This window comes from Formica exsecta, unplaced genomic scaffold (genome assembly GCF_003651465.1).
Source record: "Formica exsecta isolate Colony F162 unplaced genomic scaffold, ASM365146v1 scaffold391, whole genome shotgun sequence".
Taxonomy (NCBI): domain Eukaryota; kingdom Metazoa; phylum Arthropoda; class Insecta; order Hymenoptera; family Formicidae; genus Formica; species Formica exsecta.
Window position 1 is genome coordinate 367,258 of NW_021851147.1, and position 14,350 is coordinate 381,607.

Below are 14,350 nucleotides of genomic sequence, written 5' to 3' on the forward strand. Positions count from 1 at the left end.
AAAATTAGATTAAAATTAGATTTCATATTACATTTACATTACATTTACATTACATTTACATTACATTTACATTATATTATATGTGAATATTTAACAGATAATTTATGATGAGATTATACAAACGCAGTGTAGGTTCCAGAATCACGGAATATTAAATTTTAATATCAAAGATGCTTCCATCAACTCGGAAAATCGATTTTTTCTTAACTGGCTCTAATAATTTTCAAGCGATCGAGAACGAAGAGCTTTTGGTGAACTTAACTTGTCGATAGTTCACTTCCGATTCATTCACTTAGGGCGATTTATCCGTAGCGATCGCCAAAAGCGTAAATTCGGCCTTAGCAATGAACGCGGTCTTGTCGACGGAAATTGATGACCGAAGAGCACGGCCTCGGCCAGTCGGCCGGCAAAATTTATCGAAACCAATGAAATTCCCGGGAGTCCTCCGGCAGAGAGCGACGATTATCAGCGGTCGCCACCGATGGAAATAATAATTACATCTCGCGCAATTATTGCATCCGGGATTCTGCCGCAACTCGCGTCGCGGATGAAAAAATTAGGCCGCTCTTATTCGCTCTTTTCCACCAGATTTTGCTCGAATCTGGACTTTTAAATCTGTAATTCATCTGTATTTCGAGAATAATTGATTTATTACAAGAACAAATTTTGCATAAATTTAAGGTTTACACTATTTTAAAATGATAAGACCTTTAATTATATCAAAAATAAGAATTTTATGAAGGGCGACCTGAATTTATAAAATTTTTATCTATACATATAAAGAGTCCTATTATATACGTGTTTCAGTTGTGTCGTATGTCACTATAGGACAAGTTCTCGAGTAATCCGCACAGATTCGCACGTTCAGGTAAAATTGCGAAGAATGAACGAAGCGCGTGTGTGACGTGCCTTAATCACAATGTACGCGGTCGTGAGCAAAATACCGATTATTTGCGCTCGTATGTGCCAATCGAAATTCCCCTTTTAATCCGGCGAGCGTGCCGCACCCTTCGCGCGTCAATAGGAATAAACGAATAATTGATTTGCGATTGGTGCGAGCGCTACGGGATGGATTAGAGCTCAATAAATCCTTGATAAACGCACATGCACAGAGTGAGCAGCGACGCGATTGATACCGAGATGGGATTTACGGTTGGCATCCCATCTACGGTTAAGCATCTCCTCGATATTTCCGATGCGTTGCTATCCTTGCTTTTCTAAATTCGATATATTTCCGTGCTTATATCCTGCGTATTTCACGAAACGCTACACATGCATTTATACTTATTAATAAGAGAATGATATAACACGGAATTATCGCCCCCATCGAATCGGTTAATTAATTGTGTAATATATATAGTGCGTGTATTAGGAGATTATGCAATCATATCGTGGAAACAAATAAAACACCATATGGGCTATTAATAATAAATGAATTTCGTTTATAATATAGATATGATGTTAATGATTTAGCATTAAATAAGCAAACTAGAAATCATAATTATCTATATCGTATGATATATTGAACGAATCGGTATATTTTTAAATAATAAATGCGTTCTTTACCATTTTTTACAAGAACTTTGCCTCTTCTGATTTTTTATAAAAATACGTTTGTTTAAGTATTAATAATCATGACAATATGAACGAGATTTCTTCTCATTCTCATTATTATTCTTTTATCGATACATCGAATATGAAAACACATTAGTAACCTAATTGTTAATGCGTTCGTCGATAAAAAACACCCTTCGTTGTTGAAGGTTGGAAAATGGATAAGGGACGAATTCTGCCGAGGGTTCGGCTGGTATACAATAAGCCCGGGAGTTTTTCACGAGCATCTCGCGTGCTACGGCCGATTAATATTTCTCGATTAAAAGCTTATTACACGACCGCGTTACATGGCGAACGGGCGTGGAATAATGCGATTAAAAACGTACGTTCAATTGAATTTCATTCGAAGCGCACGATAATATATCTCTTTTTTGTGCCAATTCGTTTGCCGTCACCCTTGCTTTCGTCACTTCGATCTCGCGCGAACGACCTATTGTTTCGCCTCACGTTTACAAGCAGTTGAAGGAAACTAAGTGACCCGGCATCCGAAATGTTTTTCTTTTTATTTAGTTACACGATGAGACGGCACATACAAGCTTTTAATAGCTATCTTACCTGCTACGCGCAAGTGATTCTAAAAAGCGAGATAAAGACGACAACTACAATATCTCAATCAGTCAGAAACATAAAGCAGTGTCAGAAATAGAATGTGCATAAATAAAGAAAATTTAAGGAATAAAACCACGGAAAATTTTGCTACAAAAATATAATAATTTTGAATAAACTGTGGGTCGACGATAAAAATTTGACTTTCTAATGATTTTACAAAAATATTTTTGTACTCTGCATTTATTATCTTATCATAATTCGAAATTATATTATCATAATTATATAATATCGTAATTATTTATCATAATTAATATCATAATTTACGGGCGTGGAATAATGCGATTAAAAACGTACGTTCAATTGAATTTCATTCGAAGCGCACGATAATATATCTCTTTTTTGTGCCAATTCGTTTGCCGTCACCCTTGCTTTCGTCACTTCGATCTCGCGCGAACGACCTATTGTGTTTCGCCTCACGTTTACAAGCAGTTGAAGGAAACTAAGTGACCCGGCATCCGAAATGTTTTTCTTTTTATTTAGTTACACGATGAGACGGCACATACAAGCTTTTAATAGCTATCTTACCTGCTACGCGCAAGTGATTCTAAAAAGCGAGATAAAGACGACAACTACAATATCTCAATCAGTCAGAAACATAAAGCAGTGTCAGAAATAGAATGTGCATAAATAAAGAAAATTTAAGGAATAAAACCACGGAAAATTTTGCTACAAAAATATAATAATTTTGAATAAACTGTGGGTCGACGATAAAAATTTGACTTTCTAATGATTTTACAAAAATATTTTTGTACTCTGCATTTATTATCTTATCATAATTCGAAATTATATTATCATAATTATAATATCGTAATTATTTATCATAATTAATATCATAATTTATTATATATATTATAATTATTATATATTATAATTATTTATCATAATTTATTATCTAATATTATAATTCGAAAATTTAAAAAGTACGATAACAAGCAGACGAATACTTCATTAAAAATTTATAACTGCCACAATAGTACTTTTATATATTTTTAAATAATCTTATCTATATATTTTTCAATGAAAAATTACTTATTGTTAGTAACCGATATTTTCGCCCTGCTTGTTCTATTTTTTAAAAGATACCTACGCTCTGGAAAAATTTAATCCTACCATTCAGGGGAAACATTCGATACACGGCAAAAAGAACCTAAAATGAGATGAACAGAAGGGAGAAGTGGAGATACTCAACGTAAAAGTCGGGCGCCTCACCTTGTTATTCCTTCCTTTAACACGAAGGCAAAAACACACGAGAGCAATTTCGAAATGGACGCATTCGCGCGACCAGGAGACAAGACCGATCTGGAAAATTACATTTGCCAACGGCGCTCAAATTACGGACGATTTGTTCGTAGCTACGGTGCCCTGAAAAGCGTATCCACTAAATTACGTGAGCACTGGCCGAGTCTCGACGATAAGAGAAACATAATTAAGGCAGCGCGGTAAAGTAAAAAGCGGCCATAAAAGTGGAAAAATCTTCGGCATCGCACTGAAAGAAGATTACGAAGAATGTAATAAACTGCAGATTGATGAATATTGCAAAGCGCAGTCGCCACATAAAAAATTCTAATTGTTGTTTCGAACAACAGAAATATCAAAGTATAATAAAAAATAATATATATATGTAGAAATAGAGGAATTACTTTTTGTATCTTGTAAAAAAATTATGATACAACAAACGAATAATTTCTCTCTCTCTCTCTCTCTCTCTTTATGGATTTTTTTTATATATTACACAATAATTATTTTTTTATAATTTGAATGTTTTGATTGTACGAAGGTCATTTAATTTAGAATTATTGAAAATTATCTGTGCGAAGTTAATTTTACAACATGGACTGGTGATGGCAATTCTATTACGTTTCGCTGGGTATTCGATAATTGTCTCTAATTAAATCGTTATCGATGGATACCATTCGATTGGCTAATTTAAAAGCGCACTTGTGAATGTACACGCGCAATATGCATACTTAATATTAACTGTACGAGAAAAGAGCTGATTGCAGAACGTAGTTGATGTAGTCACGCGTTTATCATTAATTAGATATTCAACAATCGTTTTGTTAATTATATTATTATTAATGGATAGAATTTAATTGTTTTTATTTCAAAAATTACTTTCGAGCATGACAAATTAGTTAACTGTACAGTCGTATAGATATTCAGCTTTTCTGTTGTAGATTCTCAGCGACGGAAAATAAATTCTTTTTCGATATAAATAAACACTTCAATAATTTTCTGTCTCAAAAATATTCGCTCGAATTATACAGATTTTTTTCCCGATATTAATAATGCGATATATCTTAAAACTTGTTAGCAAGATGCGAGTTAACGTAAAAGTTGTCGCCGAGGAGATGTAAGAAACAACAACTTCCGGTAGTTCAGGTCAAGTCAAGTTTCTTGTAACGATCCTTCCTTCGTCGGCAATGGAAGAACAAAGTTTGCAAAAATAAATCGCCCTCGCATAGTTCCCACACGAATCTCTTTGTGAGTTGAAAAGCTGCGCGATTAAGCTGGCGGATAAAATCCGTCGTGATTGTAATAATTAAATCAATGAAAAAAGAATTCTCTGTGTTATAACATATCCGTCGCAAATAAAACCGTTCGCGATTTAATTAGCGAAATGGAAATTCGTTTTGCTGGACTTCGAACGAATCAACATTTTAATCTCGGTCTGCAGATTAAAGGAGAGTAAAGGCGAAACATCAACGCGCGCGACGTTGAAAGAATTATTTTTATAATTGATTCTGACATACGCGAGCGCGCGCGCGCGCAACTTCAATGACGCGTATTAAACACGGCCGCGCGATAAAAGCGTTCTAACGAGGGGCGCTTCTCTACTCAACTGATCACGTTCGTCGTAAAATTCGCGATGAAAATATTTATCATCACCGATGTCGTCGAGGGACACAATTATCTTGTGTGTCGACTTCTCGAACACGCCATAAGCCCGGCGAAATTGCCATTTCGAATTTAAATGCAGCGCACTAAATTCTGTAATGTCTGTATCGTCGATCCATTAAAGGACGATATTATGAATAAGTGTAATCGAGTGTGTTTTGTGAGTATCATCCTACATACATCCTATGGGACGAAATAAAGCTGAATTATCATACTCTTAAAAACTAGCGATTTTAATTATAGATATACTATAATGAATGTGCGGGTGATGTTACTATACATGATTACTATACATTGTTCATTAACGTATTAAATTTTAAGTAAATTGCATTGGAGTAAATTGCGTTACCCGTCGGTATGTGTTAAACTTGTAAAGATTTAACTTTGACATTTGAACACGGTGCGTCGGGATTCGTAATCTAAATTGGCGACTAACTACAAATTAGTACGTATAATTCATATTGACTTATTAATCTCAAGTATCGTTAAACATGACACGTTACTAATTGTGATATGACATGCGATAAGCTCCGCTCTATCTTCTCATTAACATTTAGCACATGTATCATTTATTTATGTTATTTAATTGATTATTGAATAGAACAAATCTTTTATACAATTATAAATTATATTATTGTATTATACATATCATATATGATTCAGTTTAAGAAACGAAAAATATTCATTTTCTATATAAATATTTGACTCAAATAAAATATAATACAAAATTTAATATATAAATAATGTTGAATATTGAAAGATTATGAAAAAGAATAGCCTTCGATAAACCTTTTCGTTAAAAAATTGCTCTAAGTTAATGATAGATGCAAATATTTTTGCAAACTTATATAAAAAACTTAGCTTATATAAATCAAATAGTTAAAAATATATTCTACAGAGTTTATATAACCGCTCGTAGACATAAATTATTAAAATAAATGTGAATCATAAAAATAGGGTGCGTAAAAAAACGTACATAATATAAATTATTCGAAGAGCATAACGATCACTTGAAAAAATGGGTGGAGTTCCGAATAGGTGAACCCTCCGATTTTTTTGAAACTACACTATTTTTTGTATTTTTGAACGCTGATTACGAATATGATAATGAAAATTTGCGACAAGGTCATTTTCAAGGTCAAAACAAAAAAACTGAAAAAATATAACTTTTTAAATATTATAAAAATATTGTCAATCTTACAAAAAAGTCGATAAATTTTTTTTTTTTTTATGGCTGCGTATAAAATCGCGGAATAAGAATAAGGATCTACATTGGAGATATATTTTATACGATCGACCTGTCCTACATCATACCTACATCATACCTATGGAACGTCACTTTCGCGAAAGTCTCCGGCGTCATGACCGCGTTGATAGGAAAGCGGAGTCCTTGAACGGTAGGACGAGTCCTCCTCGCCATCACTCGCCAACTTCGTATTCGAACTTCACAGAGAAAACACACAATCGGCACACCGATTAATCGCGCGTGACTATCGAACGATCGACATAACGTGTCAAGGACACACGGAGACGTCCGCCACCGCCTCGAAGGTCACGGAAGGATCTTTCAGGTCGCGCGACGACAGGACGAGTTAGGTCCTGTTTCCCTGACGACGCATGCCACGCGTTGGCCGATTTCCAAATTTCTCGCGTGATGCCGGACCGATATCGAGCGATAGAGTCGTTCGCCGGGCTCTGCCACAAGTGGTTGCGTCCTGTCAGCGGAAAACACCTGATCGTGCGCTCAGCGAGTGTGAACGCAGGATGTCTGCGTTTGTAGGATATATTACATATATGTACGTACATACGCGGGGAATCGAAGAGAGGAGAGACCTGCTCGTTTCACACGAAAATCTTAACAGTCGGTAAACTTCGATCTGTCGATCGGAAGAATAGCCACCACCCACGTTTCAACGTTTTTTCATCGCTCTAATGGACAAACTCGATCGTATCATCCTTCCGCAGGAAGGGCCGCGCACCTCTCTGACGGCGTGGCTCGCCACCGACATTTGATCGTCCTAGGATCGATTCTTCGATGCGAGTAAACAGACGAAGGTGGAAGCGGAACGGATAGAATTTGCCGCGCGCACCTTCAATTAAAACACGAAGGATCGGAGGAGTCGTCCGTTCGCGGAAAGTCCTTTCTTCAGGAGCGATCCTTCCTCGGTCGAATTCGATCGTCGATCCTCGAGAGGACCGAGATAAACACTGGTCCCCGAGTACGACGAGGATTTTTTTCCAGTTTCTCACTTTGATGTAAGAGACGTTCTTTCGCGACTACTTTAACTTCTCTCGTCTTATAGTGACGGGAACACCTTGCGCACGAGGCGGAGCCGCGACGAGTGCACACGCACGCTCGTCCTTAGACGAAGAGTACCTCGCAAGGGTTGGTTTTCTGTTTTCCAGTCTATCGACTACGGTGCACCCAATGTTATCTCGCAGGAACTAAACCCGCCACAATGACGCCTGCGTCCTCGAGCGTCGCGACGCCGGTTATCCGCGACACCCGCGCATGACGCGATAACAGGAGCGCGAATTTAGCGCAACGTTCGAGATGCGGAACGTTTGATAGCGAATACTCGGATTAGCTGGCTATTTAGAGTAACGAGATCAAATGCCATGATTATGTGAGTCCTTGAGAGATTCTACAGACACAGATTTTATAATATTATTGGATATATTACATTTTATACATAATAAATAAGAAAACAATGATTTAAACTATCTTTAAAAAATCAGGGGAGAGTTTTGTATGAAAAAAAGTTATTTGAAAAAAAATTTTTGATCCAATGAAACATAATACCGTCAAGCCCGCGCCGCGGTCAGAGATATCATTGATTCGTACTACTGCAGTATGACATTTAACGTAGCTTGAACATAAAACAAACTTTTACAAAAAAGAAATAATTTTACTGATATTCTTTTTTTCAACAAACTATTTAAAATAGAGATTTTTTTAATTATTTTTTTATAACTTTTTTAAATTTTGTTAAATGTAATATTATGATTAATACGACTTATGAATAATATTTATGATTTATTCATGTAATGATTATTAAACAAAAGCTATAGAAATCTCAATACAAGATAATTATTTTGAAATTGGAAGAAAAGTATATTACAGCAAATAATAAAAACTTCTTTTTATGCTTTAGTTTCTTTTTTTTTTTTCAACGTTTTTTCATCGCTCTAATGGACAAACTCGATCGTATCATCCTTCCGCAGGAAGGGCCGCGCACCTCTCTGACGGCGTGGCTCGCCACCGACATTTGATCGTCCTAGGATCGATTCTTCGATGCGAGTAAACAGACGAAGGTGGAAGCGGAACGGATAGAATTTGCCGCGCGCACCTTCAATTAAAACACGAAGGATCGGAGGAGTCGTCCGTTCGCGGAAAGTCCTTTCTTCAGGAGCGATCCTTCCTCGGTCGAATTCGATCGTCGATCCTCGAGAGGACCGAGATAAACACTGGTCCCCGAGTACGACGAGGATTTTTTTCCAGTTTCTCACTTTGATGTAAGAGACGTTCTTTCGCGGCTACTTTAACTTCTCTCGTCTTATAGTGACGGGAACACCTTGCGCACGAGGCGGAGCCGCGACGAGTGCACACGCACGCTCGTCCTTAGACGAAGAGTACCTCGCAAGGGTTGGTTTTCTGTTTTCCAGTCTATCGACTACGGTGCACCCAATGTTATCTCGCAGGAACTAAACCCGCCACAATGACGCCTGCGTCCTCGAGCGTCGCGACGCCGGTTATCCGCGACACCCGCGCATGACGCGATAACAGGAGCGCGAATTTAGCGCAACGTTCGAGATGCGGAACGTTTGATAGCGAATACTCGGATTAGCTGGCTATTTAGAGTAACGAGATCAAATGCCATGATTATGTGAGTCCTTGAGAGATTCTACAGACACAGATTTTATAATATTATTGGATATATTACATTTTATACATTTTATAATAAATAAGAAAACAATGATTTAAACTGTCTTTAAAAAATCAGGGGAGAGTTTTGTATGAAAAAAAGTTATTTGAAAAAAAATTTTTGATCCAATGAAACATAATACCGTCAAGCCCGCGCCGCGGTCAGAGATATCATTGATTCGTACTACTGCAGTATGACATTTAACGTAGCTTGAACATAAAACAAACTTTTACAAAAAAGAAATAATTTTACTGATATTCTTTTTTTCAACAAACTATTTAAAATAGAGATTTTTTTAATTATTTTTTTATAACTTTTTTAAATTTTGTTAAATGTAATATTATGATTAATACGACTTATGAATAATATTTATGATTTATTCATGTAATGATTATTAAACAAAAGCTATAGAAATCTCAATACAAGATAATTATTTTGAAATTGGAAGAAAAGTATATTACAGCAAATAATAAAAACTTCTTTTTATGCTTTAGTTTCTTTTTTTTTTTATAATAAATAAGAAAACAATGATTTAAACTGTCTTTAAAAAATCAGGGGAGAGTTTTGTATGAAAAAAAGTTATTTGAAAAAAAATTTTTGATCCAATGAAACATAATACCGTCAAGCCCGCGCCGCGGTCAGAGATATCATTGATTCGTACTACTGCAGTATGACATTTAACGTAGCTTGAACATAAAACAAACTTTTACAAAAAAGAAATAATTTTACTGATATTCTTTTTTTCAACAAACTATTTAAAATAGAGATTTTTTAAATTATTTTTTTATAACTTTTTAAAATTTTGTTAAATGTAATATTATGATTAATACGACTTATGAATAATATTTATGATTTATTCATGTAATGATTATTAAACAAAAGCTATAGAAATCTCAATACAAGATAATTATTTTGAAATTGGAAGAAAAGTATATTACAGCAAATAATAAAAACTTCTTTTTATGCTTTAGTTTCTTTTTTTTTAATTAAACGGCTTCACGTGATGGGTTAATACTGCAAGAAGAGAGATAGTTTTTTTAATTATGCGACATTCATTAAATGCGTAAAATTCAATTTCATTATTTAATAAAGATGTTTACCTCTCCTTTTAAGATTTCCTTTCTAAATTTTGTTGCCGGATACAAAACGGAATATTTTAAGAGCGCTGAAAATTTTCGAAATTACAAGACTTCTCTTGTACGGAGTACATTACAGAGCGAAAAGATTTTTACTGTCAAAAGTGAGATAAGGATGAATTTGGCACACGCGGGAATTCGCCATAAGGTCGTAGATTACCATACTTTTACGTGTACCTGCCATATACGACGAAATTATATTTATCTTTTAATCACTCACCAGTCTGGGTGCTGCTGTCAAAAAATGTGCTAGACGTCTCGACTGTCATCGTCGCGAAGGTACCATCTGTGATTTGAGCAGAACTGTCTCTTCGTCCGCGATATCTCTGAACCTACGAAACGAGAAGCAAAATCATAATCATTAATTATATAAATAAAAAGTATTAACACTCTTAATTAATTCTTAATAATATTTTATAAAAAGATTTATCTTATGTTTCGTTAACTTTATATTGCTTTCTTTAAAATATTAAATTTTTTAAATAGAATTTAAAAAAGAATTATTATTTCATATTTAATTATTTTGTAACACGCAAAAAAGATTTTGCTTCATAAAATTCTTTTTATAACAATAAGTAAAAATCTTTACCATATCTGTTCAATGCCTTTAAGTTAGCGCAAATTGAAAAAAAAAAAATCATAATTTTCGTTTATTTGATGGAGCTTTATTATTTTTGTATATTTATTTCAAGATGGATTTTATCGCCGCGATTATTATCGAGATGAACGAACCGTGTCGTCGCTTTGAGAGCTTTGTCGCCTAAAATTACGGCATCGTATCATCTCCTCAGTGGTACTCTGTCGTCGAAAACCGCGCGCTATCAGAATCTCTTCGGTGGTGGATTGCCGTCGTATTATTGGCGCATGTTGGATGCTGGGTGCGCGAGCGCAAGGACTGGGATCTCTGGACGAACATGAAGAGCTGTCCGGCGATCTGCGATATAAATGAGAGAAATTTTAATGTTACAAATTAATGTAAGTATATTAAAATTTTGTTTATTTGATGAAAATGTGATTCGATATTGTATAGATACTTATAATTGAAAAATATTGTAAATTATATGTGTATAAAAACATTTAAAAATAATTTATAAAAATATTAATATAAAATACATTACACATATAATAATGTTTTTGAATTATAAAAAAAACTTGGATACACATATCAAAAATAAAACATTTTTAAATTTGAAATGTTGATAATTAATTTTACGAATATTAAATGTATGACCGTGTTTACACTACTTATAATAGAAAATCAATAAAATACAGGTACCTTGATGGCCGACCAGCCATGGAGGTGGATTGCCTTCTCAGTCGAGCTTTTCTTTGCCTGATAGGGCTGATATCTCTTTTATCAACGGTTCTGTCGGGACTCAAATGACTCCTTGAGTCGCGACGTCGTGGATATGAAGCGGAATCCGGACTCAAAGAGTCTCTTCGTGCTTTTCGACCTTCAAATATATCGATAAAATTAATATATCTCATAGCTTATAGAATTATAAAAATATCTCTTATCTTTAATATCTTTTAGAATTATCATTCTAAAGAAATGCTTGATGCTTACATATAAAATGCTTTTTTTTTAATTTTGGAAAATATAATTTATTGCAGAAACGAGAGAGTGACGTGATATTACAATTTATAAATCATTTAGAATCGTAATGTCATAATTGAAATGATCTATTTCAAGTAAATTGTGTGAGATATAAACACACATAGAATGATATACATATATACAAAGAGAAATCAATTGCAGACAGTATGTAGAATTTTATAAAATTTCATGTATTATATGAAAAAGTAAAACAACTGTAACAACAAATGGTATACTTGCCGCCATCATCAGGATCCGGTGATAAAGTTGGCTGACTGCCACGACGACCTGTGGGTGGCATCGACTCATCTATTGCTGCCTGTTGGCGTATCAGTCTCGACAATTTATTCGGCGAAACTTCTTTACTCTTGTAATAACACTGTTAAAAGAGTCGATAACAATTAAAATATGCAATACAGCAATTACAAGAGAAATTGAAGATTTATAATCAAGAAAGCTACTAATCCATTTTAATAAATCATGCATGAATCGAACACAATTGGAAGATTTTATATATTTTTCAAATATATAAAAATATATATATATATATATATATATATATATATATATAATTTTATATCGCTATAACTTATATTACATTAAATTATTGGATCGATATTCTTGTAAAAAAAGGTCGCGAGGTTTACCTGCGTAGTCGAGTCTCTTCGAGTGGAAAGTAACGGATGCGTAGGTGTATTGTTGACGTTCGGGGAGCCGACCGGGCTGGAGCTACCGGAAGTCGAGGTGCCGGGAAGCGGTAGGCTGCTTCCGGCGGTCGGTGAGATGGTCGGTGGCGTTACCGAGGACATGACGATGGTCGGTGGGTTTATGGACGCGTCCAGATTGATACCGGACTTGTTTTCAGTAATAGCGGTCTTTGTGTCGACGCTCAAAGTCGACGAAGTGGACGCCATCGTCGAGGTATTGATTGTCACTATTCTCGATTCGGTCGTGGTGACGATGGGCGTCTTTCCGTCGACGGTCAAGGATGTCGCCGTCATCGTCGACTTCGTGTCAATTACGGAGGTGCCCGTTGATTGCGTTTTGACTTCGGTATTGCTCGATCTCTCGCTCTTGTCCGTGGAGTTCCTCTGAGCCTCCATATGGTCTCTAATGGTGAAAAACAATTAAGGAATAAGATATGTACTACACAGAGTGTCTCAAAATTTTGTCCCCAATGTGCTTTTAATAGCAAATTCTCTGATCAATTTGGAGATGAGGATATTTTACATTTCTTTTCAATATAGAGTCAAAAATATAAATAAAATATAAATAAAAAATATATAAATAAAATGAATAAAAAAAATATAAATAAAATGAAATAAATATGAATATATTATTCTGTATCAAAGAAAATTATTAGGCACTGTGTATATTTTTATATATAAACGATTCTTTTGTACGAATTGTTATCAACTACATGAAAATTTAAAGATAATTAAATTAATTAATTTAATTAATTAATTAAATTAAAAAGTTAAATAAATTTATATATTATAGTTACCTATTAATCTCGCTTATTTGAATTTAATTATTTGCCTATTAGTCAATTTAATTATTCATCTACACTGACCTGACTGCGTTACTGGCTGCGCTGTCTGTGCTTGAAGCACTCGGTCTTTGATCATTTCTATAGTATTTCGTAGGTGTAACGCCACCCCCATCGACCGACTGTTGAGATTGCCTACGTCTATGATGACGACAATTGTGCTTACGTTCGCCGGGACTCGGAGTCTGTCCCGCAATCACCGAATCTCTCCTGGATCTCGCGCTCTCGCCCGAGCCACGACGAGAGTTTCTCGATTCGCCGGAGCCTGCAATTGATATAATAATTAGTATGATATATACGTTTCTCAAGCAATTCGATAAAAAACGATTAATGTATTACCTTTGTAATTCGTTTTTTTTTCCTTTACGTTGTTCGAAAATTGAAACTTGACATGGCGCAAACGTTCATAAGATATTAAAAATGATGAAACTACTGTATAATATCAAGAATAAGTCTACGTGTTATGTTATCATAATTGTTGAAAGAAGCCGAACTGTTTTTCAAAGTGACTTGACACTTATATCAGCAACGAAACGCCACAATTCTTGCAATGTAAAATTATACGCATTACGCGTTACGCATGCAAGACTTACATCACGACCTAATGCGTTATTTTCACTGAATCCACGAATCAATCACTCGGCAACTTCAAGGTAATCGCGAGACGCGGGCGCTATTTTTAGACCGGTACCCGAGAAGCAAACTACTTCTCCCTCGCTACTGGAGGCTTTACCTCGTCGTGGCGTGGGCGAGATGACCGTGGGCGGCGGCTGCGGCTGCGGCGGCACGTCCTTCTTGTTCCAGAGTCTGGCTAGGTCGTTTTTGAAATCGCTGATGGCGGAATCGCGTCTCGACTTGGTCGACACCTGGCTGCGAATGCCGCTGTCGACCGAGCTCTCCCGTCTCTTCCGCAGGCTGGCCAGGTGGCTCGCGTCCGTGGTGGTTTGTCGCGACCACGGCAGCGACTTGGCGATGTCCGCCAAGGTCTCCCTGCGGCAGAGCTTGTTGCTGCGTCCGCTCT

The 14,350-nt window shown here is 35.7% G+C and overlaps 1 protein-coding gene across 4 annotated transcripts in view; it reads right to left on the reverse strand.

The window, feature by feature from the left end:
- Positions 1-14,350, reverse strand: part of LOC115239623 — a 171,795-nt gene that overhangs the window by 43,361 nt on the left and 114,084 nt on the right. For all 4 annotated transcript variants that reach the window (XM_029814231.1, XM_029814230.1, XM_029814229.1 and 1 more), the window contains 7 exons: positions 14,063-14,350; positions 13,354-13,594; positions 12,428-12,890; positions 12,021-12,159; positions 11,460-11,637; positions 10,916-11,117; positions 10,404-10,515 (listed from right to left, as the gene is read on the reverse strand). The exon at positions 14,063-14,350 ends at the window's right edge or, in 3 of these variants, runs on beyond it. In XM_029814231.1, the coding sequence (XP_029670091.1) occupies positions 10,404-10,515; positions 10,916-11,117; positions 11,460-11,637; positions 12,021-12,159; positions 12,428-12,890; positions 13,354-13,594; positions 14,063-14,350 (1,623 nt within the window). The remainder of the gene's footprint in view (positions 1-10,403; positions 10,516-10,915; positions 11,118-11,459; positions 11,638-12,020; positions 12,160-12,427; positions 12,891-13,353; positions 13,595-14,062) is intronic.